This window comes from Oryx dammah, unplaced genomic scaffold (genome assembly GCF_014754425.2).
Source record: "Oryx dammah isolate SB20612 unplaced genomic scaffold, SCBI_Odam_1.1 HiC_scaffold_11, whole genome shotgun sequence".
Lineage (NCBI taxonomy): Eukaryota > Metazoa > Chordata > Mammalia > Artiodactyla > Bovidae > Oryx > Oryx dammah.
The window spans coordinates 660336-687565 of record NW_024070195.1 but is presented as its reverse complement, the minus strand read 5'-3'; the positions used below and the strand labels follow the sequence as shown (position 1 = coordinate 687565).

General features: G+C 53.3%; 1 protein-coding gene across 1 annotated transcript in view; it reads right to left on the bottom strand.

Annotated features, from left to right (window-relative positions):
* FOXF2 (forkhead box F2) overlaps positions 1-7600 on the bottom strand; it is a 12228-nt gene extending 4628 nt beyond the window's left edge. The window contains exons 1-6 of the mRNA XM_040249874.1: positions 7578-7600; positions 6317-6484; positions 5735-5914; positions 709-865; positions 437-599; positions 63-341 (exon numbers count right to left, since the gene is read on the bottom strand). Coding sequence (XP_040105808.1) covers positions 63-341; positions 437-599; positions 709-865; positions 5735-5914; positions 6317-6484; positions 7578-7600 — 970 coding nt within the window. The remainder of the gene's footprint in view (positions 1-62; positions 342-436; positions 600-708; positions 866-5734; positions 5915-6316; positions 6485-7577) is intronic.
* Positions 7601-27230: the final 19630 nt, after the last annotated feature.

Sequence of the window (27230 nt, the reverse complement as noted above, 5' to 3'; positions counted from 1 at the left end):
CCCCTCCCCCTCCCCTCCCCCCTCCCCTAGCCCCCTCCCCCTCTTCCCCCTCCCCCCGCTACCCCCCTTCCCGGCCGGTCCTCGGCCGAGTGTGCGGCCGCCGGACCTCCGTAGCCGCTGTCCCTGCGCCCGCGCCGACGCCGTCCGCCCGCCGCGATCAGAGGCTGCCGAGCCCCCGCCGCGCGCCGGGCGCCCGACGCCCAGAGGTAACGCGCCGTCCCCGCTCGGGCCCGCCCTGCAGCCCCCGCAGCGGCGGCCGAGGCCGGGCCCCGTGGAGACTCTCAGGTCGGAGAGGACGCCTGTTTGCGTCTGTCTCCACTTCCTTTCGTTCCCACTTGAGACTTTGCACAAAATACAGGAGGAAGGCCCCGCCGAATGACAGGAGTGAGGTGGCCGGTTTGTTCTCTATCGAAGCGGGAAGGCTGCTGTCACCGGCTTGACACCCCGGGCCCCCGCGCCGCGCCCCCCGCCTCCCCGGCCCGCGAGCCCCCTCGAAGCTGCCCCCCCAGGGACAGAGCTCCACCCAGCGTGGCCGGTCCTCTCCAGCTAAGCAAGAGGCAGGCCGGGACGCACTCCCGGTGAGACTGGACCGTTAGTTTCTGGATTACACGTGCAGGGGCTGGGCTGGAAGGGGCCCGGGGACAGAGGCCTGGGAGCCGCTGGGGCCACGGAGGGATGGTGGGGGAGCCCGGAGCGGGTGCTGCGGACCGCAGGGGAGGCAGGGCTGCTCAAAAGGGACGGCCTCCGCTGAGAGAAAGAAGTGGTGCAGGGTCCCGAGAACGTGGCGGCCAGAGCTGCCCGGCTGGAACAGGCCCGAGGCGGGCCCTGAGCCCCCGGCTGCTCCCGGCTGAGCGCGCCGGTGGGGCTGGAGGGGGAGACGGAGGGCGGGAGGCGAGGCTGGGGGCTGGGCTGGGCTGGCCCCAGACAGTGACCTGAAGTTGAGTGGAAGCAGGCTTTTTCCATCAAACCCTGCCTGGATACCACACACAGAGGCCGAGTGTCAGTTTACTGCCCTGAGCCCGGCTCCTTTTCCCTAAGCTCCACTGTAATTAGACAAAGAAAACCTAAATTAGCTGAACAGGCGTCGACAGCTTCCTCCAGAGCACCCCTGGTACCTACATGGGAATGTGTCCGAAAAGGGCTTGATTGTAGCCGAGAGTCAGCTAAGAAAACACGGCCCAAATGAACGCAGTTTACCGCTCATTTCCAACAGAAAAAAAGAAACAAGCCGCTCTTTTCCGGATGGGATGTTTTGGTTGAGATGGGGAAGGGGCTTTGCAGTTGTTTCCACTTCTAAGAATTCCTTTCTGAGTGACTGGTGAGCGTCTTTTTTTTTTTTTTTTCTTTCCCTCTTTGATAGGGGCCCATTAATTTCACGGTATTTTTTCTCTTAACCCTTTTGTCATTTTACAGGGAATAACAATTATAAGTAAAAGTGGAAGTATTCAGTAAATAGTGTGTTTACTAAATCAATGCTTTAAATGTCTGAAAAATAAAATACAGTAGAAACTAGAGAAAAGAATATCTGAAACGAGCTTCCCTGTGTGTGTGTGTGTGGCAACTGGCACAGCTGAGAAGCACAGGGACAAGGAAGGCAGTCATCTCCCTTGGAGCTGGGAATGGTAGGCAGTGGGTGTGGGGAAAATTCAGCAAGCTGGTGTGTCACTGGCTCTCAACCCTCTCTGACTTCCGCACCTGGAATTTTGGAATTCTGGGTCCCTTGGATCTCAGGTCCTAAAAGCTTTTAGGATCCAGAAAGTGAAGTAAGCACCGACCCTAAAACCAGGACAAAGTTAGTGATAACGTTGAATACCAGCAGTTCCCAGTTTGAGAGACTTTTTGAGAATATGATGGAAGCGATGGAGACCTCTTTCAGAAAAAATATTCTCAATTTGCCCAGGATTTTAGAAGGTCCATGGATACTCATAAAAAAAAATACTATACATTTTTTGGCTTCTACCAACTTATCTGCTTAAGTCATCAATAATTTTTAAAAACTCCTTTGCCATCTAAGTGGTAGTGCTTCCCATTTTACCTAAACCCTCTGAACTTGCAAGACACACCCACCTGCAGTCTGGGGAGAGTCCTAGGAGGCCAGGCAGGCGCTGGGGAGGTGGAAGGCTTTGGGCCGCAGGTCCGCAGACCTGGGCCCCCTCCCCAGGGTCTCAGTGCAGGCCCTGTGCTCCAGGACCTTCTGGAGGGTGGGGCCCCTCGCAGTTATCTGAGCAGCAAGGGGCTCCTCCTCTTTCCTAGAGCTCTCCCCTCTGCCTCTGGAAGCCGGCCTGTGTTCCCTGTAGGTTTCACTGCGTTCGTCTCATGTGGCCCTCTACCTTCCCCTTTAGGGATACGGAAACTGTGGGCCCAGAGGTCAGATAATCAGTCACACGTGGACAAGTGACAGACGCGGCCAGAGCTCAGGTCCGGGGACTCAGCCCAGTGCTGCTGCCACTTCCGGGCAGCAAAGCCTCTGGGAGCTTTGTTTTAATTACTGTTTTATACACGTTTCCTGGGTGCGCATGCACACAACGCCAGTTTCATCAAACTCTCTGTCCCTGGTAGGAATACCTGAATTTCTGTGTGGCAGATGGTTGAAAAGGAAAGCTGTGTTTGTTTCTGAAATAGCCTTGCTCAGGAGGCTCCCGTGTTTCCAAGCTCTTCCTGATAGACTTTCACCGTCTTATAAACAAAAAAAGTCGAGTTCTATCTTAGGGGAAGGAAAGGTATGGGTCTTTAAAATGAGTACAGATCCAACCAGGCACTCCTCAGTTACCCAGAAATAGCGGGGTGCCTCGGGTCCACTCCGCATCCCCAAAGCTGACCCCTCTCCGGTTGACTGTCTCCATCTGGGCTGTGGCTTCCTTTCTGCTGCAAACCCCAAGGTCCCGCCCCCTGCCTCAGCGCAGGGGAACGTAAACTTCGGGAAGCCTGTGTTTCTCTGATTTTGTTCTATAATCGGCATTTTATTCTGAAGGAAATCTCTTCATTATTGTGGTTTAAGTTTTATGTTCTTAGCATGCTCCTCAGCTGTGTGGGTTTTACATGAGACGGCTTAGACTAAACCAGCTACCCACCAGAGACGCACCCGTACCGCCCTGCTTGCGGCCCTCTGAGACCTCCATCACCAGCACCCTGGCACTGGGCCTGCCCTCCCTTCCCTGCCTAGGGAGTCACCGATGCCCGATTCTGACGGAAAGCGACCACCCCCCCCCCAGCCTGTGCTTTGGTGCACAGCTAAGGTGGCCGCTCCAGAGGGCAGGGCAGCCCAGGGAATGACCCTGTGTGAGGAAGCTCCCAGAGGCCCATCTAAAAACTCTGATTTACAATAGAAAGTTTGGCCCCGAGGCCGGGAGGAGGCGCCGGCTGGACTTAGAGAGGGCACCTGGGTCTGAGCGGCAACAGCGGGAATTTTACACTTCTGTCTGCTGGCCTTCCTCAGCCCAGAGCTCCAGACCTCCAGGTTTGAAAGCCAGTCACCCAATTCCCAATGTTTATTTAGATAGATTCTTCCGCTCTCCAAAGCTCGTGTCCCGGTGGGCAGGACGCTTTTACAGCCACCTTCCTGAGTCCATGGGTGGGCCCCAGACCCCCAGCCCTGGCGGTGGGTGGGGGGCAGACTTGGTCTCGCTCTTGGCCAATGGGCGGTGCCTGGGAGGAGGGCAAGGGCCCCGCATCTTCCATCCTTGCAATGCCCGCGCTTGTAGGCCCCCCTACGCTGCAGAACGCATCTCTGGGGTGCTTCCGGGAGCTGGCCCGGCTGCCCACCGGCCCCAGCTTGCTGCAGCTCCCCGGTGGACCAGCCTTGGGTCTCTTCCCGACGGCCTGCTGTGTTCACTGGGGGGCGGGCAGGGCTTGAGCAGTGCTCCCGTGGCAGGGGTGGTCATCCCTCCCAGCGGTGGGAGCTCTGACGCCCCCAAAGTAGAGGAAGGGCAGTGCTGGAACAGACATTAGGTGTCTGTCTCCTAAGGGGGCGGCACCGGTACGCTTCCAGTGGTGAAGCCTGTCCCAGGCCATTCCCAGTCTTGGGAGAAAACAAGACCAAGTGTGGGTGCTGGCGCCCTTCCGCGAGATCACTGAGGGTCGGCTTGGGCGGCTGGGAGGGAGCCCCGCTGATGAGATGAAGACCTGGAGCCGGCTGTGTCCGGAGAGTCGGCCGAGGGCGCCCCGAATGCCCTACATCCCTTCCTGAGCCCACCCTGCTGGGCCCCTCTCATCCTGCTTCTGCATCCCCAGGCTCCAGGGGGAGGCAGCAGGCACGCTGGGCGGGCGGGCCAGGCCCAGAAGGAAGGAGGGTGCGCGCCCAGGGCTGCGGAGGCAGTGAGCAAAGGCGTTCACGCTGGGCCGTCCCAAGACCCTCGGGAAAGGCCCGAGGCGGCGAGCCGGGGACGCCCTGGAGGTCCCAGCCCCACTCGAATCAGGGTTTCTTCTTGCGTCTGGCTCCTGCCCTCCCCTCCTGCCTTCCCTTCCCCCCAGTAAATATCTTCCCGGGCAGCGAACCCTGCGTGCAGGTTTGCAATGGATCAACTTCCTGGAGCATCAAAACCGCCCTTCTGTCTCCCCGCTGCGCTCAGGATATGGGGAGCTCTCACTTCTCTTCAGAAAAGGAAACGTAGCTCTTCCAAAAATATAAATCAGCTCTGACGTCCAAATATTTCTTTTGTCCTTCAGCATCCTCTGCACGGATAAATAAAGCGTGCTCGGCGCCCAGAGCCGACTCGGGACCTCTGGGCGCCCAGACACCGTCTAGGTCCTAGGAGCTGCCTTTCAGGAGCCTTCCCTCCAACGATCTCCCCATTCCTGCCCTCCCTCACCCCACCCTGGCAGAGGGTCCCCTTCTGGAGGCGGCCTGACCTCTGTGACCCGGGAAGCCTGCTGGAGGGGGAGGGAGTGCTCGCTGGTGCTGGGACAGGGGCTCGGGAATGCCCTCGAGGCCGCCTCCCCAGGCCCACCTGGCCTTCAAGATTCGAGTCTTCCCTAGGAGGGAGCGGCCGCTGGCTCCCACCCACAGGGCTGCCGCCTCTTCCAGGCAGGCCCAGAGGGCGTGGAGTCAGACATCTCCGAGGGCTGCGGCCTCTCCAAGGCTTGCTTGGTCCCAGCGGTTCGCAGCCCGTCCAACCTCCAATGGTTGGACCCGTTTCAACCTTACTTGCCCCCTTCCGGATTTGGGAGAGGTGTCAGGTTTTTGGCTGGGGCTTCCAAATGAAACCCACACCAAGGAACGCATCGGGCAGCAGGGTGCTGGGTAGGCGCCGGGAGACTAACGGTAGGACAGCCCGCGTCCCTGACACCCCGGTGCTGGGAACCCGCCAACCTTTCTGCTGCCTCCCGACCTCCACCCCCCCCCCCCCGCCCCCCCCCGCCCCGTAAATCACCCTGCAGCGCCCGCGAGGTGCAGCCCGAAGGCGCTGGTCCAGGCAAGGCGTCTCCACCTGCCTGGGCCCTCCCCGCCTCCGCCTTGGCCCGGAGGCCTCCGGGCTGCGTGATGGGGGCTGTTCTCCAGCCCCCCTTCTCCAGGGGGGTCTTTATTGATGAGCTGCCTCGAAACTCCCGCCCGAAACGCCCCAGAAGGGTTTAGACGATCCATCACCCGCCACTTCAAGAATGCTTCCTCCCTTTCAAACAATCCTCGCACACCAGACGGGCTGCGATGGGGCGGGGACAGCCAGAAAATCAACGTCCAAACCCACAGCCTTTCGGAAACAGGGACTCGGGCCAAACATCCCTCCGGATGATTTACGCGGCCCGGTGGTCCCAGCCCCCGACCGTGGACCCTTCTTGTGCGGGCAGCTCGAGGCCAGAGCGCGGTGCGTCCACGCGCGCGCGTCTCCGCGGGGCGGTTCGAATTTTAGGGGAAGCGCTTTCCATCTCCGGGTTCAGGGCAAAAGGGGAGCCCGGCCTGGCGGTCACGGTGTCCTTGCTGGTGAGAGGGGTGGGCGGCAGAGGGCAGGCACGGTCTTCTGGAGCCGGCACTAGTGCCACCCTCCGAGAGAAGGGTTCCGGGGTCTCGGGGTCGCGGGCTGCCGCCCCTCCCCCAGGCGCGCGCAAGTTCCTCTAGCTTCCGCCGGGTGGCGCCAGGCCCTCGGGAATCGCGGGGCCCGCTGCGCCCGACCCCGCCCGCCCGGCCCGCAGCCCCCGCCGCCCGCCGCCCCCGACCCTCCTTCCAGCTCAGCCCGCCGCCCCCGACCCACCGCCGCCGATCCGCCGCCCCCAGCCCGCCACCCTCGACCCGCCGGGCCCAGGCGACTGAGTCCGGCGCTCGCCCCTCGGATTCGGACTCCGTGGCCACCTTAGGACACACCCTGCTCTCCAGATCCCTCACGCGTTAAGGCAGAAGACGGCCCTCAGATGCTCGGGACCCTCCGTGGAAACGCGCTCTGCCCTGCGACCCAGCTTGGTCTGCAGAAGAAAGTCAGGCTTCGGATTGGCCCCTCTGGTTTCCCGCCGCCAGGAAGGGGCCAGGGCGGCCCGGCTGGAGCTCTGGCCAGGTCTAGCAGGAAACAAGCGACAAACAGACCTACGGCCGGACACTGGACAAGCCAGCCGCTTGGTCCCCGCGCCCGGGGACCGCAGACCACCTCTTGTTGTCTGGGTCTAACTGACAGGAAGAGAAGTTTGCTTTTATTCTTTTTACTAAGGAAAGCACCCTACATTTGTCCTGGCAAAATGCAGAAGGGAGTTTTGGGGGTCCTTTGGAGCAGGCTGCATACGTGGGGTGGCAGGTAACCGGCAGGGCAGTGGTGGGCTTGGGAGTCAAAAGGCCGGGACTGTTGGCTCCAAGCTGTCACCACCGGTCTTCCTCCGTGATACCGCTGGAGCGGGGCGGGCGAGCTTCACATTTTAGGAGATAAGAAGGCGTTTTCCATGTAGTCTTTTTATTTTATAATTCCTCAAAATTAACTTTATTCAGGTATACCTTACACAAAATAAGGGCTTCCCTTGTGGCTCAGCTGGTAAAGAATCCTCCTGCAATGCGGGAGACCTGGGTTCCGTCCCTTGGTTGGGAAGATCCCCTGGAGAAGGGAAAGGGTATGCACGCCAGTATTCTGGTCTAGAGAATTCCGTGGCCTGTATGTCCACGGGGTCACAAAGAGTCAGACACGACTGAGTGACTTTCACACACAAAATAAAACACACATTTAAATGAAGAGGTTGTGTTTTTATTCTCATATTTTTTCTTACTGAAAGTTTCAGAAGTGGAGGGTGTATCATAAGCCATCCCTCAACACCCATCATCTCGATTTTCATTTCTTGCTAAGATATTTCAGGGCAAATACAGACACCGTGTTTTAAAAATACCCCTTATTAGTCCTCTCCACACCCTCCAGCTCTGGCCCTCTTGTACCTAAAATTGCATTTTGGTGCAGACAGGCACCTTCCTTTGGGGACTTGGAGACGGCTGAGATGTGTGTTTTAAAAGCAGAATGCTCTCTTCTGCTGCCTTCACCCCCAGTGACTTCCAGCCCCAAGTTTCTGGACTTCCCTGCCTACTGAGCTGGTGAGGGGTGACAGCCTTTCCCATCACTGTGTGTCCTTTAGCAGTGAGTCTCAGGGACACTCATTTGTGCAGTCCCCACAGGTACCCGCACACTGCCTCCACAAACATGCACCAGATCCTACATACAGAATTCATTTTCCTGTAAGATCACTTACGTATAGAGTGTCCTCTCACTTTATGTGAGTGTGCAATGTGTGTGTGCGTGTTTATCCCAGTGGGCCATACAGTGCTTTCCAATCGTTTACCCAGATAGCGGCCAGCTGGGAAAAAAAAATTTTTTTTTCATATTGTTCAGAAGCGCCTGCGGAGGCTGGGCTGAGGGGGCCATGAAGGGCAGGGGGGTAGGCCAGAGGGCCCTGGTTGGCCCATATCCCCAAAGCCCAGTGTGTATCAGGACTCTGATGCTTGTCGATTTGTCTGATTTTCTCACAGTCCCCCTAACCGTGCCTGGTGTCTTTGTTCTCAGCCTCCCCATTAATGCAGCCGGGGGAGGTGGGGAGAGATGTGTAGGGTAGGTGGCCTTTGTTTGACAATTGCACCTGCTCCTGGTGACGGTGAGCTCTTTTAAGACTGGGAGCTTCAATTTCTTTTTTTCTATGTGTGTAAAATGGGAATAATGAAAAATTTTAAAGTGTCTCCTCACACAGTGACTACAAAGATGAAATAAACTGTGAAAAAATTAACATTTTGTAATGTATCCATGTATAGTTATTTTTGTCCCCACCCAGAAAATCAGTGTTTGGTTATAAGGTTCTCTGAAGTCTCGTGTCCCTGGGAGCTCCCCTTCTCTCGTCAGTCTCTTACGTGCACGTTTGGTTGGGTTCTTAATAAGGAAAAGATGGGTCCTTTGTCTGCAAGTTTAAGCCCGCCTCTGCGGGCTGGGGTCTCCGGCTCTCCGGGTGTGTTCGGGCTCCGTGGCTTCACCGCCTAGAGCGAATTCTCCCCGGTGGCGAGAGGCTTCCCTGGACCAGATCTCGCGGCTCTTGGAGTGAGCTGACTCTTTCGCAGCACCCGGGACGGAGCGCACCCTTGCAGCTCGGTGGTTGGGTTCCCAGGGGCTGACGCAGGCGGACACCGGGGCGCGGTGTGCGTGTGTGTGTGCGTGTGCGTGTGCGCGTGAGCTCTGGCAGAGGAGCCCACTCAATCGAGGAGGGTAGAGAGCCAATCGTCCTGAGGATAGTGTGCCCGCAGAAAATCGAAGCGCCCGCGTACGATGCCCGGCGCGCTGGAGGCCCGGGTGTGGCGCGTGGGCTCGCGCGCCAGGGGCCAGTGGAACCTCCGACAGCGGCTCTGCACCGCGAGCACAGGCGGAAGCAAGCCCGCAAGTGCGGACAGAAAGCGAAGCTGCGCGCTGTGCCTGGGCAAGGGGTCCTCGCCGGCGGCGGTCTCCCACCAAGCAGCGGCCCACGTTCGCGGTCTCACAGCGGACTTTCCTCCATCCCGTCTCATCTCTCCTTTCCGAGAGGCACGGGCTCTGGGCGGTGCTGCGGGGGCGGTGAGGCAGGCGGAGAGCCCTCCCGTCCGGTCTAGCCCAGCGCTCGGGCGGCGGGTGACGCCAGGCCACCCCGCTAGGCTCTCGAAGCTCTGATCGGAAAATGTAACGTGCAGTTAGAAAAGCTAATACTATACACTAGGGCCGCACATGCTATTCAGCTCATTTATATCTTTGGGTCCCCCGCCCGTACGCCTCGCCATGACTCGTTCTGCGACCACGAGCAAGTAACTCATGTTTACGGACTTCCGTTTGGTCACTTCTCTCACCGGGGTCGTAGTAACAGCAACGAGTTCAGACAGGATAGCTCCTAGAACCATCAGCGCGCCGCGCGGCGGGCGTGCAGCAAACCTCGGGGATGGATTGAGCGGCGCGGACCCGCTGCCCTCGGGCCGGGGTGGGCGCGGGCCCCGCGGCTTTCCGTGGAGACCCGGAGCGGTGGGGGGGGGGGGGCCGAGCCTGTCCCAGCGCCACCTCAAGTCCGGCGCTTCGTGTTTTCGTATTTAGGGTCAGAATGAAGAGTTAGAAACGCAGCCCGGAGAACAGAGAGGCTGGCGGGGGACCTGCGGGCGCCGGGCCGGAGCCGGGAGCGCGGAGCAGGTGCGGCGGGCCCAGCTCCACGGCCGATCCGGGGCCGCGGGCGCGTCGGGCTCGCGGGGCACAGCCCTTCCCAGCCTCGGCCTCGACACCCGCCGCTCCGGGTGGCCAGAGCCCCTCGGCGGTCCCGAGGCGAGGTGCCCCGCGGGGTGGGAGCGCCACCCGCCCGCAGGGCAAAGAGGGCGGCGAGTGTGGCAGCCGGGGATGGAGAGTTTTCGTTTGCGCGCCTTCCGAGTGTCCGCGTCGGGTGATCCGCTGCTCCATCTCCAGATACTGCCCGGAAAGGCCGACCGGACGCGGCCCCTCTTCGGCTGTCGGCTGCGCTCGGGGCCGGCGTGGCCTATCCGCCCCGCGTGCAGGACGGCGGTGCCGCGCGGAACCTCCGCCCCGGCGGCGCAGAAGGGAGAAGAGGAAGTCCCCTCTTGAGCCTCATCAAATGCAGATTCTTTAAGTGTCTTAAGGAAAGAAAAGCGGAAGGATGGGGAAATGGAGAGACGCGGGTTCACCTGAGGCATCAACGGCCTTTTAGACTCTGGCCTCTGGGGCGTCTGGCTTCTTTGCGGGCGACCGAAGGCACCTCGTCCGAGAGCGCGTTTTACCTGTAGAAACGCCTTCGCAGCCTAAGGGCCACTGAAATCAATCGCGCAGGTAAACTCCTGAAACGATCCGGCACAGAACCGCTTTTCTTCACCGGCGGCATTTCGCTCCTTCTTTGCGTTGCTCGCTTTCGCAGCTGAAGTTTCGTCTTCAGGTTGGTGGCTTTGCAAAGCGTTTTCACACCACTCAGCCATGTGTGAACGACTCATGAAAGAAGTCGCTCAATCCTCTCTTTGCGATCCCATGGACTGTAGCCCACCAGATTCCTCCATCCATGGGATTCTCCAGGCAAGAGTACTGGAGTGGGTTGCCATTTCCTTCTCCAGGAGACCTTCCTGACCCAGGGATCGAACCCCGGTCTGCGGCATTGCAGGCAGACGCTTTACCGTCCGAGCCACCAGGGAAGTCCAAACTTTCCCCATTAATGCACACCCGGGATACATTCAGAATTTAATTTTTCCTTTGGAAGAATAGTGCGTTTTTGGAAAAAGCAAATGCCGTTCTTGTTTGGTGTTCAGCTAGTGAGAGAGAGTGGGTTGTGGGCTGGAGGCCCCGGGCAGAGGAGACCCGGATGTGGGCAGTGCTTAGCTTTCAAAGAGGGACGCACTGGACGAGTCACTGTCGCTCATTCCATCTTCAAGTCTTGAGTTAAACTATGCTGAGAATCTAAAAACCTGGTGGTTTCCTTTCATCAGCTTTCCATTCAGCAAAAGGCGCTCTGAGTGCTGGCCCTACCCCCACTGAAAGGAAACTGGGATATGAAAGTGCACAGCAAATCCCCCAGCACCAGGGTCTGCGGGGGTCGAGGGGCACGGGGCAGACAGGGTTTGGGGTGGAGGCTGGGGGTGGGGCCTCCGCAGGTCTGGTGAACAGCCAGCCCCTCTGAGTCTCTGCCTGAATGCGCTGGGGGTCTGGCTGGTGTCCGGGAGGGGGCAGGGCTGGCGGCCTCCGTGGGGAGCCCTTTCTAGGGGAAGTGGCTCAGCCCGAGGTCCCCCCCCCCGCAGCGCGGCTGCTGGTAGGGTGGAAGGTGTGCCCTGGCGGCGGGCAGAGGGAAGGGCCCGGTGGCGCCCGTGGCGGGGATGGGACCTTTCCCTCCCTTGGCTTTTACCTGTGAGCACGGCGTGGGGTGGGGGCTGCTGGAAAGGGCTGAGCCTGGAGACTTTTGCATTTGTGAGTCAGTTACCAGAAAAGCTTTGCTGTGTATTTTACGGACTTAGGGATTTAAGAAAAAGGAAAAGAATGTAGATGCGTCTAGCAGGTAAGTATGACTGGAAAATAAGTTTTTTTTTTTTTGCTTTTATTTTTCAATATTAGCAAATGTGTGTCTGTAGTAATGTGAAAATGTTAGGTAATTTGAGGTTTCTTGATTTCACCGTAACGAACCCCAGTCCCTTTCTAACCGGGAAATTGTTTTGGAGGCCACAATTCAGTTGGTGTCTGGAGCTTGGCTACCAGTCTGAGGTGAGGATCAGAGCTGGGCGATGTAGATGGTATCCTTCAGAAGGTTCCTGGCTTGTGGTATTTGTGGTTTTCTAGTTCTCGTTCTCAGCTGAGGGGTCAGTTCTCTGACTTCTGGTTTTGAGAAGCTCAGTCACAGCATCAAAGTTGCCTTCATGAAAAAGTTAAAACCTTTAAGAAAAGGTTTAAATTTTGAAAATTTAAATGACTTTTACATTCTAAATTTCCCTTTTGTGTGATAGCTTGCATTGTGTTTCCTTGTGACGCAGTTTGTCTTTTCTAGAAAAAGTGAACAACTTCATTTCACTTCAGTTCACTCAGTCGTGTCCGACTCTGCGACCCCATGAATCGCAGCACACCAGGCCTCCCTGTCCATCACCAACTCCCAGAGTTCACTCAAACTCACGTCCATCGAGTCCGTGATGCCATCCAGCCATCTCATCCTCCGTCGTCCCCTTCTCCTCCTGCCCCCAATCCCTCCCAGCATCAGAGTCTTTTCCAATGAGTCAACTCTTCACATGAGGTGGCCTAAGTACCGGAGTTTCAGCTTTAGCATCATTCCTTCCAAAGAAATCCCAGGGCAGATCTCCTTGCAGTCCAAGGGACTCTCAAGAGTCTTCTCCAACACCACAGTTCAAAAGCATCAATTCTTCGGCACCCAGCCTTCTTCACAGTCCAACTCTCACATCCATACATGACCACTGGAAAAACCATAGCCTTGACTGGACGGACCTTTGTTGGCAAAGTAATGTCTCTGCTTTTGAATATGCTATCTAGGTTGGTCATAACTTTCCTTCCAAGGAGTAAGCATCTTTTAATTTCATGGCTGCAGTCACCATCTGCAGTGATTTTGGAGCCCAGGAAAATTAAGTCTGACACTGTTTCCACTGTTTCCCCATCTATTTCCCATGAAGTAATGGGACCAGATGCCATGATCTTCGTTTTCTGAATGTTGAGCTTTAAGCCAACTTTTTCACTCTCCTCTTTCACTTTCATCAGCTTAGGACATGTCTATTAACCTCCCATTAATCCTTTAGAGAGGGAGAGAGGCAAACACATCTTCACCGCTTGAAACAGGAAACAGGAGGCATTGCAAGAAGAGAAAGCCCTGAGGTCAAACAGGTTGACACCTTCATTAATAACCAGGAGTTTCAAGAGAGCAGGACATTGGAGAACAGTGAAAAAAATGTGCTTTAAAACCTTTGTGTTATCTAGAGAGATTTCTAGATATGTTTTCCTGTTTGCCCAGTGACTTGTCTCCCCTCCTCCCTACTAGTGACAGCATCTCATGTCCCTCTCACTTGGGGCTGGCCTGGGGCAGTCACTTGTTCTCTGCGTTGGCCCCGTGCAGGTGTGGGTCGACCTCCAGCACCCGGAGCCCTTCCAGGGGTGCTCAGTAAAGGTAATAAACAAGAATGCTGCTTGGAATGCCTGTGACCATCTGGTCACCTCCCCAGCTGCTCGACAGAAGGCCACTTACAGTAGGTGAGGCCTCCAGGAGGAAGCAGAGCAGCCGGACAGCTGTGTGCTGACTTCACTGCTGGGGGCTGGCCAGACCCTGGAGCTTCATTTCATTCCTTGGTTCTCAGACCATTTTTAAGTGCCACTCTGTGCGAGACACAGTTCTAGGTGCTGTGCTGGGGAACATTCAGGGCGGGGACAGTCAAGGTGTCCACTTTTAAAATTTAAGTTCAAGGAAACAGACGACAAGCGATTATGTACCAGAGAGCCTTGCAGATAAGAGCGGAGTGAAGGCAGATGGTGGACCCTCTCTGGTGGTAGCGCGGGAGAGGGGAACGGCTTCCCCTTCCCAAGTCCTGTGGCTGAACCCCCTGTAACAAAAGGTAAATTAACAATAGAAAGCTGAAGCGCCAACCATTTGGCCACCTGATGTGAAGAGCTGACTCATTGGAAAAGACCCTGATGCTGGGAAAGATTGAAGGCAGGAGGAGAAGGGGACGACAGAGGATGAGATGGCTGGATGGCATCACTGACTCAATGGACATGAGTTTGAGCAAGCTCTGGGAGTTGGTGATGGGCAGGGAAGCCTGGCGTGCTGCAGTTCATGGGGTCACAAAGAGTCAGACATGACTGAATGATTAAACAAGAGAAAAAGAAGAAAAAGAGAAGAGCAAACATGAATTCAACAACTTGTCTATGTCGTGAATACATGGGAGAGACCCAGGAAAAAGAGTCACTCCCTGAAATGGCCACGCCTTCCGCTTGGACACTGTCTTCAGCTAAAAATGAAGAGGCTGAGGTGGGGGTCCCCAGGAAGAGCTTGGGAACAAGGAAGTGGTCTCCACTGCAGAGCCGGTCCCCACCATCTCAGGTGATGAGCGTCTCCCGTGACTGTGAGCCCTCGGCTGCCCGGCGCAGAGGGGGACATGGCAAACGGAGGCTTCCCTCATAAATATGAGCGTCCTTCCGGAGGGCTTCTAGGGTTTCAGAGCTTCTCCTGTGTCTGCCTTTTCTCAGATAATCGAAATCATCCTGGGGGCAGCATGTTCTGTACTGGAGGTGATAACAGAGCAGAGTGATACAGTGGAGAAATGGGCACTTGGTAGGGGTCAGCCGCGGAGGACCTGGGGGTGTCGTTGACCTGGACGTGATGGTCCAGAGACGCCGCTATGGGGAGATGGGGCAGATGGGGCCCAGAGACAAGGCCCTGAGGAGCCATCCCGGGGTGCTGAGGGCGCCCAAGGTCAGGGCAGCTGGGCTGACGAGCCCCCGCCAGGGACGGGCGTTCAGGATGAGTGAGGCATCAATGACGGGCGGTCATCGCGCCTGCCTTCTGGGCTCTTCTTTGTTCAGGCTGTCAGCCCTGCCCCCACCAACACTCACTACTCTCCTACGTCACAAGACGTCAGCAAACTTCCCTTTTTGGCTACCCGTCTTGCAGGATCTGAGCTCCCTGAGCAGTGATTAAACCTGGCCCTCAGTGGTGGAAGCATGGATTCCTAACCACTGGGAATTCCCCAGACTTCTTGTTGTTGTTGCTAAGTCGCTTCAGTGGTGTCCGACTCTGCGCCACCCCATAGACGGCAGAGTATAGCTTAATGGGTCACAAAGCTTTGTTTTAAATGTTTAATTAATGTATTTATTTGGCTGTGCTGGGTCTTCGTTGTGACATGCGGGACCTTTTTCTTGTGAGATGTGAGATTTTTAGTGATGGCGTGTGAACTCTTTCTTAGTTGCAGCGCATGGGACCTAGTTTCCTGACCAGAGTCAGGACCAGGCCCCCTGCATGGGGAGCACGGAGTCCAGGCCGCCAGGGAAGCCCTGCTCACAGAGCTTTTGACTGTCGTGTCTCCCCATTTTCCCCGAGGCACTCATATTTTACTGGCGTATGTTTGCAGATAGGCTGATTTTTTTCTCATTTTGGTCACAGAGGCACATTGTTCCTGAACTCTGTGGCACTCAAGTCTGGCTCTGAGGCTGAGGTGGGTCAGTGAGGGGTTGGAGGAGACCCCGTTTAGTTGAGGGCTCACTCGACTGCGGTGGGTGCATGTGCAGGTCTGGAACTCGGGCACCTGGGGAGGCGCAGAAGGGGCCACTCTGCTGGAAGGGATGGAGGTGCCCGCCATGGTGTGAGGCTGAGAGTCAAGCACAGGGTCTCAAGGAAGTTGATGAGGGAGCTTTCTTGTGGTTGTTAAGTAGGTGAGAGAGTCAGGCTTGGAAATCAGAAGTGGTTTGTGGAAGGAAACAGAAACCCATAAGGATGACCCAGCTGTGGCAGAAATCCTCCCTGACACACTAACTTGGGAACCTTGAGCAGGACAGGCGGTGGACCTGGCTCTGTTAACAGCTCAGAGATGTCAGCAAGACCCCAGATTCTCTGTCTTTCTGCTCTGCTGGCCACAGAATCCACTGCGTCCTAGGACTCGTTTATGTCATGGCTGTAAGAGAGCTGTGTCTGGATCTCTGTGCTTCACATTCAGAAAGACATGTATGGGGAGAGTCTGCAGCAGTGGAAGGGAAGTTAGCCTCTCTTCCCTTCTGGAGCTAGTCTAGGTCCCATACTCCTCTCTGTGCTGGGAGCAGTCTCCCAGGAAGATCTTTCATGGATGAGCCAGCCAGTCATGGGCAAATGCAGTGGGCTGGTCTACTAAGACTCCTTCTCTGGAGTCTGAAATGGGGTCAGTCTTCCCTAAATCACATAGTTTCATTGGATTAAAAAATGAAATATAGGTTCTGTAAGAAGGAAGTAGGGGAAATGCACGCAGGACAGAAAGTATGTGGGAGGCTTTTAGGGTGAAAAGTAAGCGTGTCTGTCTCCCAGTCGTGTCTGACTCTTTGTGACCCCATGGACCGCAGCCCGCAAGGCTCCTCTGTCCATGGACTTCTCCAGGCAAGAATACTGGAGTGGGCTGCCTGCCATTCCCTTCTCCAGGGGATCTTCCTGACCCAGGGATCGAACCCACGTCTCCTGCATTACAGGCAGATTCTCCACCATCTGGGCCACCAGGGAAGAAGAATCTGAGGTAGATAATTTGAATGTCAAAGAAAATGCAGTGTGGGAGGATATGGGATGAGCTTTTTCGAAATTGTAAGATTCTATTTGCGTGAAATTGAATCTCTGTTCCTGTCTGAATGTTGGGGCAGAGTGGGGTAGGAGAAAACGAGATCGCCGCCTAAAACTATCACCAGCATTCGCTAAGGCGTGGTGGACACACAGACCCAAGAGATTCAGATGCGGTATTTAAGGATGAGGTCTGTGGTACTCGGTTTTAAAACAGTGATTCATACACAGCTGATGCAGCTTGTCAGCTGAGCTCCGTCTGGAAACCACTGGTAATGGACACAGAGTACACAGGTTTTTGAGCACATGTGGAACGTTCACAAAAGCTGACTGTGTCCTGGGCCACAAAGGAAGTCTCAATAAATTTCAAAGAGTTTACATCATATGAATCATGTTCACTCACCCCAGTGCAACAGACTCAGATGTACCTAACAAGAACATAAGAAAGAGGGCTTAAAATGTATGGGAGCATCCCCCCAAATTATGAAATGATCGTTGAGTTGCAGAGCTTGTCATAAGAGAAACTGTGAAATGCTGAGAGCTGACAACAGAGAAGACAGTCCGTGTGAAAGGGCAGCCAAAGCGGTACTCGGAGGGAAGCTGACAGCTTTGGAACCAGTTATCAGAAATTAGGGAGGAGGGTTCCCAGGTGGCGGCAGTTGTAGGGAATCCACCTGCCAACACAGCAGTCACAAGAGACGCGTGTGCGATCCTTGGGTTGAGAAGATCCCCTGGAGGAGGAAACGACAACCCAATCCATCATCCTTGCCTAGGGAATCCCGCGGACAGAGGAGCCCGCGGGCTACAGTCCATGGGGTCACAAAGACTTGAATGTGACCGAAGAGCAAAGAAGCTAATGGCCAAAGGCTGGTAGAACCATCCAAAGAAGCAACACATTAGTCTGAATTTTTCCTGAGAAACGACAGTGCCCATTCAGGCTGCATTCAGTGGAGAATGCATTTAGTGAAGGGTCCTTGAAGGCTCTGGTTTGGGAGGGCTGCAGAGTCCGTTCAGAAGCTGCATCACCAGAAGGACATCAGATCCCAGCACAGAGAGCTGAGGAAGGAGGCCCAACAGCAGCTGCCACGCTCAGCGCCTCAAACACTGACCGTGGACCTCAGGGTCTCCTGGACTAACTCAGGCCTCTGGGGGACCGGGCCAGGGAGGAGTGTCTCCATCGCAGGCCTGGTGCCCGTTCCCCCACCTGCTCTGTCTCAGAGGGGTCTGGATGGCAGAGTAAATCTCAGGGGAGCCCAGTGCAGGGGGCTGGGAAGACGAGTTTCTTTCTGGCTTCCACCTTGGGAGCCAGAACTCATTATGGAAGAAATTCAGAAGACATGAGGTCGGTGAGTACAAGGCAATACCTTCTGAATTCAAGGAGGAGGGAAATTGTAAAGATCATGGCAGATATCGGTAAAGTGGACAACCTGCTTCTGCAGTATTGAGATAATTTACAGACCCAAAGATGTTTCTTGGAAAAGAATAATAAGGTGGACAAATCTCTGATGAGACTTAGAAAAACATTAATGTTCCACATACACAAAAATATATCAGGAAATAGTGAAGGGAGAGGATCTCATATCATTCCTAAATAAATGATTCTTCATTGGCTCGGGATTCAGCATCCTGAGAGAGGTGATCTCTGTGTGAGTCTGACTCAGGTGCGGGCTCTGTGTGGGAAGAAAGGAGGCTCTGGCTCCTGGATTTCCATGTGGCGAGTATTTCCTCCCAACAGGACTGGTGCAGAGTAAGAAGCATCGCAGAAGGGCAGCCGGCAGATGAGGCACATGTTGCGCCTGTAATGCAGGTTATTTCATTAGTTCCGTGTTGATGGCTGGAGGAAATGGCAACCCACCCCAAGATTCTTGCCTGGAAAATGCTATGGACAGAAGAGCCTGGTGGGCTACCATCCACGGGATCGCAGAGTTGGACCTGACTAGGCAAACACACTGTTGATGGACGTCAACATTCTTCACAAAATGTCGTTACCATAAAAAAGCTTCAACAAACATCGTTGTTGTAATTTTTATCCTAGAAATGAAACGACTAAATTAAAAGATATGAATAATTTTATGGCTCTTGATTAAACAAATTTCTTTCTCTAACAGTTACAACAATTTATAGCCTCACCTGCTGTGATGAAAAAGGACCTACCTCATCACATGTTTCCTAGTTTTGATTATTTTAACAAGGGTGGTAACTCGTGGTTGTTTTTACTGGAATTTAAAAATGTATCTGAGGGTAAGCAACTTTACATAAATTATCTAATAGGTACAGTATTTTGTAAGGGAGATGTCATGATCTTTGCTTCACAGATGAGAAAACTGAAGCTCCAGGAAGGTGATGGATCATTCCCTCAGTCAGTCTAGAATGTAGGGTTCAAACCTAAAAAGGTTTCTACTTATTATTATCATTTACTTTAAAGCTCTTATTTTAAACTACTGTTTTTGTTCATAGAAATGGATATATTTGACTAAATACATAGATTAAAATATCCGCAGACTAGAAGCAAATATAGTCAGAGCTTCCCAAAGAGTATCCCAAAGAACACAAGACTTCTCCAGTTCTCAGAGGGAAAATCAACTCAGTGTTTAAAACTTTGGGACATGCTGGATACTGGGTCCCCTCTTGGAGACTCATAGTGGATGTCAGGATTTTTAAGGCTTTCAGAAGTCTTGAAGCAAAGAAACTGTTTAACTTTAACATTTCAGAGGAGTAGAGTTCCAAGGAACATGTTTGGGAAATGCAGCCAAACATTGTACCTCGTATTTCTGCGTCACGTTTTACCGCATTGGCTGCGACATCTAGACAACGGTAAATGATATTGCTGGGAGTGGGTATTTTATTCCCTGGCCCCCTCCCCTTGATTTAATGAGAATGTTTCCAGAATTTCATCACTAAGTATTGTGTTGCCAATGAGTTTAAGGCAGATACTATCTTCATTGCCTTTTTTCCAATGTAAAGACTCAGAGGTGGATGTTGAGTGTGAGGGGATCATACCAAGGGGGGTTTCCAGTGTCTGTTCATCAGGGGGACAACGTGTCTGATGGACAGGGCTCCCTTTCCAGGGTTCCTGGAGTAATAAGACAGCTCCTGCCTGGGCTGGAGGAAGACTCATGCATTTTCTGCCAGAGGCAGCACATGGGTTTATCACCTTTTCTGTGGGCTGCAGAAGCAGGGGCCCGGGGTGGGGAGCGCCTGCCTCGCTCAGTCAGCACATGTTTTCCGAGTGTGCCCCCCTAAGGGTCAGGCACAGCTGGGCTCCCCATCTCTAAATGCACCATGCAGCCCAGGGCTGGGGTGGGGGAAAGGGTAGGGAGGGGGACAGAGGTGGGGTGTGAAGAGCTGGCTTTGACGTGGGCTCTCTGCACGCCCCTGCCGAGGGGCCCGAAGCTGTGGGGGTCTCCCTCTCCTCCCCTCACACCCCTGGCTCTTTCCTCACCTTGGCTGCCGGCACTGGGACACGGACGAGCAGCTGTTCCCTAGAGATCCCCAGGCCGTCCAGTCCTGGCTCAGGTGGGCATAAGACTCGAGGATGGAATCAGGGCGGTTTTGGCCACTTAGGACACAAGACTGCTTTTGGCTGGAAAGGACTCGGAGATGGAGTCCTCAGGGTGCTGGCAAGTGAGTAACTGTATTTCAGCTCTGGAAACCGCCTTTTCACCCCCAATCTCCCCATCTTTCAGCTTATGGGGTGGTAAGCAGCCCCAGTGTGCATAATGAATGCTGACGTCACGGGTCCGGGCATGGAAAGCATCAGCTCACCAGCACTTTTATTAACGACTCTCCCCGAGGCCTCACAGTCAGCCCTTCCAGCTCAACTTTCTGTCTGGACCCACAGTGTCTTGCGGGGCCGCTTCGTCAGGACCCACGTCATCACCGCGTCCCCTCCCCCTGGACCGTGGGGTGAGATGCATTCCTGCCACACAGCCCTGATGCGGCCATGTGGACATGCGTCTTCCACCTTGGCTGTGATTAGGACAGTTCAGCTCAGTTGTGTCCGACTCTTTGCGACCCCATGGACTGCAGCACGCCAGGCCTCCTGTCCATCACCAACTCCCAGAGCTTGCTCAAATTCATCTCCATTGAGTCAGTGATGCCATCCAACCATCTCATCCTCTGCCGTCCCCTTCTCCTCCTGCCCTCAATCTTTTCCAGCATCAGGGGTTTTTTCCCAGTGAGTCAGCTCTTTGCATCAGGTGGCCAAAGTATTGGAGTTTCAGCTTCAGCATCAGTCCTTCCAATGAATATTCAGTTTTCCAGAAACCCCATGTGGTCCTAAGAGGGTGACAGCTCCTCGGGTCTGTGACAAAGCTGGACGGCTTCTACCTTCCCTCTTGCTCTTTGTCCCAACCTGGGACCTGTGAAACCTTGGAGATTTGTATCGGAGTAAGTAAGTTGAAAGCTAGGTGAAGGAGGAAGGGCTGGTATGTAGGGATGAAGTATTAATTCTTAGTCTTCATGGGTCTTTTTTTTGGTGAAATCAAAACATTTTCAAAGAGATGAGGACTGGAAAGTAAGAATTCTCCTGTGAGTGGAGAAGCCTCGCTTCAGAGCTGATGGGAGAGAGCGCGCGAAAGTGATCCGTTTCCTCCATCAGCCTGGCTTTCCCATCCCTGGACCCAAGCTCACGGTGAAGAGCTGGAACGATGGTTGCAGTTTATAAGAGTGAGTCTGATGAAGTGCTGATCACAACACGTCCAGCTAGTACTTAGAAACCAGGTAGGATGTAAGTAGAGTGGGTTTGCTGCGGAGTCAACATGAATCCTCCTTTCTTCCCCATCCTACTTGGGACTTCTTCTCGTTTCAAATGTTACCCAAAGTCTCTGCTTTGCAATGCCTAAGTTATAAAATGGCCTTTTGTCTTCACTTTGAGATAGGAAAATGTATGCTCAAGGAGGCGTGGATGGCAGAGGCTGGTTCAGAGTCTGGGGGTGGAGGGGTCCCCCCAGCGCTGGGCTCAGTGTGGCGACTGCCCCTCCAGCGGTGGACCCCGGTGGGGGTGAGGGTTAGGTGGGATGGACACCCCAGCTGGAGCACTCCACCTCTGTCCACCGCGTTTGGCCACCGATGACACGACTGTGACGTTCGTCCAGCATGCTCTCCTGGCCTCATTTTTACTTCAGACTCCGCCAGGCAGCAGCGCCGCGCTTCAGCATTCTTGTTGTTCCCGTTTGATTTTGAGCGAATGCCAGCTCCTCAAGGCCCAGAACTGCCCTCAGTGCTTTGTGTTTAGCAGTTTGATGAAAGTTTGCGAAACTCCTTATGCTTACAAGAATTCCCTTTGTCTGGGGACAAAGAAAAGAAAATCCAAACAAACAAAAAAATATCAAAGATTTCCTGCCCTTCTGGGTTATCACCATTTGAACCTGAAAATAAGATTTTCAAATACTTTCTGTTTTGATGAAATTCTGACGAATGGTCCTCTGGCCATGGGCCTGCCCCTGGTGCCGGGGAGGGGGCTCCAGGAGAACTCGCCTGCCCCCTGCCTGCATCTGAGCCTGGCGTGGCCGGGCAGGAGGCGGGGGTGCTGTCCTCTTTCTCTAAGGATGTGTCTCAGGTTTCCTGGCGTCGTTTTCCACGAGGGCCACTTAGCAGATGATGGTGATGAGGGGCCTCCGAGCTGAAACTGAGCTCCTGCTCCCGGGGCGGAGGTGGGGGGCGGGTGGTGGGGGGCCACCTGGGCAGGGATCATCCAGGTCGCATCGACTGGGTTCCTGAAATGGGGGCATTTTATTTTCACAAGCCCCTTTTCCCGTGCCCTTTCTTGGAGTGACGTCTCTCCAGGCCGCATTGTTGTAGGCCAGGTTATCTGCAGGGCAGTGGGACCCGGGTTGTTTGCATTTCCTAAAATTGTGCTTTGCCCTGAATGTGGCAGAGAGATTGTCCGCGCAGCATTGAAACGGGACGGCCCGGGGCAACCGCGCAGCCGCCCTTCTGCTTCCGCGGCTCCCGGGGCCTCACGGATCCGTGTGTCCAGAGCCCTTGAGTCCGCAGCGAGAGCTCCTGGACTTCTGAAGCTCCCAGCCAGTTTTGTGGAGTTCAGAACCGCCTTGTTTTTCGAGATCATTCCCCGCTGGCTTTCCAGGAGGAATCACTTTCCAGACCCAGTGTACGCTGACTTGCGGCCTGGTACCTCCAGAGACAGCTCCAGATTCTGCGTTTCATGGGAGGCGCCCTGTTGTCTTGCTGTTGAGAGAGAGGAAGAGTCCACCAGAGTTGCCTAATTTCCTGCTGTAAACACTCACACTTTGAAGTTCATTTACGTATGAAACTGAATCATGTGACGGCGTGTGGAAATTTGGGCCGAGACCCTTTTCCTTTGATCTGCACGAGCTGTGGGTCCCGTAGGTGCTGCCACTTCTGAGGGGACACGTCCTCCAGGGAGGGCGCAGTTTAAAATCCGCTCAACTCAGTGAACAGCTTTGCAGATGGGTCCTAAATCTGGTTCTGAAAAGGATAGTATAAAAGTTTGTTTAGTTTCTTTATCTTTAAAATAGGGAAAAGACACTAAGTAAATGCATAGAATTATTTTGTTACCACCAAGAGAATAATTTAAGGCTTAATAATTCACAGCAATGTAACAATCGTTTCTAATATTTTGCGGTAATTTGTATGAGAATAAATGATCATTTGTTACTATGAAACTGTATTACTGAGCCACTTGGAAGCAGGATTCTGTTTTACTATTTTTCATCTTTGTGATGCTGATGGATCTACATGTGAATATTTGAACTTTCGTATTTTCAACAAATGCATATTGAACCCTCATCACGGGCCAGGAAACTTTCTAAGTGCTGTTGAGTCAGAGGTGAGCGGGCCGGACGTGTTGGCTGCCTGACTCACATGGAAAACCCTTCGGGAAGTGTAGGGGGTCACAGCAGAGACAGTGCTCTGGCCCAAATCACGCCTGGGTCTCAGCACCCAGGATCCCGTGACTGTGTTTGGAGGTGGGGCCTTTACAGAGGTGGGACCAGCATCCCCGTGAGGAGGGAGGTCACAGGCACACACCCAGGAGGACCACACGGGGTCACAGGGAGAAGGTGGCGTCTCCGAGCCCAGGAGAGAAGCCTCGGGAGGAACCAGGCCCTGGCAACACCTTGATCTTGGATGTCCGGCCTCCAGACCGTGAGGGATGAACGTGTGTGGCTTAAGCTGCCCTGTCTGTTCCTTTGTCAGGGCTGGGCGAGCTGAACACACAGCCGGGAAGTTCCCTTGTGAGACAGAAAGGCAGATGGTGCTTCGGGACAATGGTCTCACGTCAGCTCCTCTCCTCTGGGCTGAACACAGTGATGTCCCCCAGCAAGAGCCGAGGAAGGGCTTGGCCTGCCCGCAGGCCCGGGACAACGAGAGGCGCCCCCTGCCGTCTCCCAGCACTCTCCCAGCGGTGTTGCCGTAGAGCGTGCGAGGCCCAGAGCGGGTGCTGAGCGCTGGGGGTAGGGGGCTCCTCAGGAGGGTGGCTGTTCACGCATCTTTCTTCTCGGGAAGAAGCTGAGGTCCTGCTTTGGCCTCATTTTTGTCTCTGTTAAGTAGATAAATGTGGTTTGCATCACTCAGAACCTTGGGAATGTCTTACAGGATATTTCTGGAATGGGCAAAGTTCAGCACAGTCTGGAGCCAAAATGTCCCCATTACTGAGTCAGAATGGGCCACATGTTTACGACCATCTCCAGAACGGCCTGCACGTGTGTGAAGCTGACGGTGCAGCTCAGCACATCCCTGGGAACCAAGGAAGAGCTCCAAGAAGCAGGGCTGGCTGGGGCTGCCCGCGGGCGTCTTCTCTGTTTCGGAGCCTGCAGCTGCGCAGAAGGCCCACAGCTTATGAAGCTTTTCCTCTTCGAAGCACGCAGCCCCCGAAGCCAGGGTTGGGAGCCCCAAAGGCTGTGGGAAAGCCTCAGTGGCCTTCGGGGTTTTTGCCCCGGACTCTGCCCCGAGGACCAGCATCTCTGAAGCTTCTGAAGGGAGTCACCTGTAACAGAGTTCTCACACTGTGGGCTGTGGCCCCCTGGGGTCTCTGGCACTCCTCCAGGGGTCTTTGAGGTCCTAATAATAACATATTCCTATAATAATTCCTTTCCAATAATTATTATTCCTGATAATAACACTCCTCTTCGTTTCCCTCCCCTGCACTCGGGCAGTGGGGTTTTCCAGAGGCTCTGAGGCACGTGCAGAGGACACTGCTGCTGAATGTGAGCTCACTATCTCTGTGTTCCCTACGGTGTTCTTATAGGGAGGGTCGAGTTGCACATGTGTGCGTTTTCCGAGATTAGCAGCTTTAAATACCTCTGCGTCCCTACTAGTTATCTTCCATTATGCCTACTATAAGACTGTTTTTCCAAATCTTAAGTTCTCTTAGCTATCCTTAGACTTATTTATGTTATGAAATGGGCTTCCCCAGGTGGCTCAGAGGTAAGGAATCCACTTGCAATGCAGGAGACATGGTTTCAACCCCTGGCTTGGGAAGATTCCCTGGAGGAGGGCACGGCCCCCCACTCCAGTGTTCTGGCCGGGAAAGTCCCAGGGACAGAGGAGCCTGGTGGGCTACTGTCCACGGGGTTGCAAAGAGTTGGACACAACTGAGTGACTGCTGCTGCTGCTGCTGCTGCTAAGTCGCTTCAGTCGTGTCCGACTTTGTGAGACCCCAGAGACGGCCGCCCACCAGGCTCCCCCGTCCCTGGGATTCTCCAGGCAAGAACACTGGAGTGGGTTGCCATTTCCTTCTCCACAACTGAGTGACTAACTTTTGTAATTTCTGGTATTCAGCGTTTTACAACATGTCCTAAGGAAAAGGAAAGAATTATTTATTTACAAATGAAATGCTTCTGTACATAGAAAATCCAAAAGATTCAACATGAAACAGCAGGACTTTTAGTATAAAATTTTTAGTATAAAAATAAGGGGCAATTTTTATTTACAGCAACAAGCATTATACTATAGCTAAGGATAAGCATGGAGAAGGAAATGGCAGCCCACTCCAGCACCCTTGCCTGGAGAATCCCCACGGACAGGTGGACTATAGTCCATGGGGTCACAGAGAGTCAGACACGACTGAGTGACTCACACAAGGACAAGCAAATCGAGAGAAATTATATTTAAAAAGTAATAGTCTATCAAAGAACAGAATGTAAAACCAAAATGTAAAAATGATTAATAAGGCAATAATAAATAAAGTAGTAATTCCTCCCACATCAATACATACTTTTAATACAGTTTTAAGCAAAATCTCATTAACTCTTTTTAACTAGACAAAATGTGTCTACTAGCTGTATGGAAAAGTGAAGGAGTGAGGTCTGACAAGATACTTGTGATAATGAAAACTAGTGACCAGGACTCTATGTGTACATACTCTTAGAACTTACTGTGAAGCTACAGTGTAGAATGCCCATAAGATGGACAAATGCTTTAATTCGATCATATACAAGTTAACAAGCTTCATCTTTGAAGGGAAAAAAACCCGAACAAAATAAAAAATAATATTAATTATATTGTTGTTTAGTCACTAGGTCATGCCTTACTCTGACCCCACGGACTGTAGCCCATGAGGCTCCTCTGTCCATGAGATTTCCCAGCAAGAATACTGGAGTGCGTAGCCGTTTCCTTCTCCAAGGGATCTTCCTGACGCAGGGATCAAACCCCTTTCTCCTGCACTGCAGGCAGATTCTTTACCACTGAGCCATCTGGGAAGCCCGGTATTAATAAGGTAAAATTCTATATGTTATTAAGAGAAAGAAAATCTATTCTTTTCTCTCGTTTAAAAAAAAAATTAATGTAATTGGAGGCTAATTACTTTACAGTATTGTAGTGGGTTTTGCCGTACATTCACGTGAATCAGCCATGGGTGTACATGTGTCCCTCGTCCTGAACTCCCCTCCCACCTCCCTCCCCATCCCATCCCTCAGGGATATCCCAGTGCACCAGCCCTGAGCACCCTGCCTCAAGCATCAAGGAACAAATTATGTGAGTAAGCAGATCACTGAAGAGAAAATATGAAAAACTATACATAAAAGAGTTTAATGTCACTAATGGACAACATAACATTTGGAAAAAAAAAAAAGAAAGAAAAGTAATTTCAAGTGTCTTATGAAGAAACACAACAAAAAGTAAGCATGCTTTTTTGACTAATTTCAGTTAATATTTCAACTTTATTGAAAAACATTGTATAATTTAAATTTTATAAATTTTATAACTCTGTCTAAAACTGTTACTCTTTTAGAATTGAGTTCAGTTCGGTTCAGTCACTCAGTCATGTCCGACTCTTTGCAACCCCATGAACCGCAGCACACCAGGCCTCTCTGTCCATCACCAACTCCCGGAGTTTACCCAAACCTGTGTTCATTGAGTCGGTGATACAATCCAACCATCTCATCCTCTGTTGTCCCCTTCTCCTCCCGCCCTCAATCTTTCCCACCATCAGGGTCTTTTCAAATGAGTCGGCTTTTTGCATCAGATGGCCAAAGTATTGGAGTTTCAGCTTCAACATCACTCCTTCCAATGAAGGCCCAGGACTGATCTCCTTTAGGATGGACTGGTTGGATCTCCTTGCAGTCCAAGGGACTCTCAAGAGTCTTCTCCAACACCACAGTTCAAAAGCATCAATTCTTCGGTGCTCAGCCTTCTTCACAGTCCAACTCTCACATCCATACATGACCACTGGAAAAAACATAGCCTTGACTGGACTGACCTTAGTCGGCAAAGTAATGTTTCTGCTTTTGAATATGCTATCTAGGTTGGTCATAACTTTTCTTCCAAGGAGTAAGCATCTTTTAATTTCATGGCTGCAGTCACCATCTGCAGTGATTTTGGAGCCCAGGAAAATAAAGTCTGACACTGTTTCCACTGTTTCCCCATCTATTTCCCATGACGTGATGGGACCGGATGCCATGATGTTCGTTTTCTGAATGTTGAGCTGTAAGCCAACTTTTGCACTCTCCTCTTTCACTTTCATCAAGAGCCTCTTTAGCTCTTCTTCACTTTCTGCCATAAGGGTGGTGTCATCTGCATATCTGAGGTTATTGCTATTTCTCCCAGCAGTCTTGATTCTAGCTTGTGCTTCTTCCAGCCCAGCGTTTCTC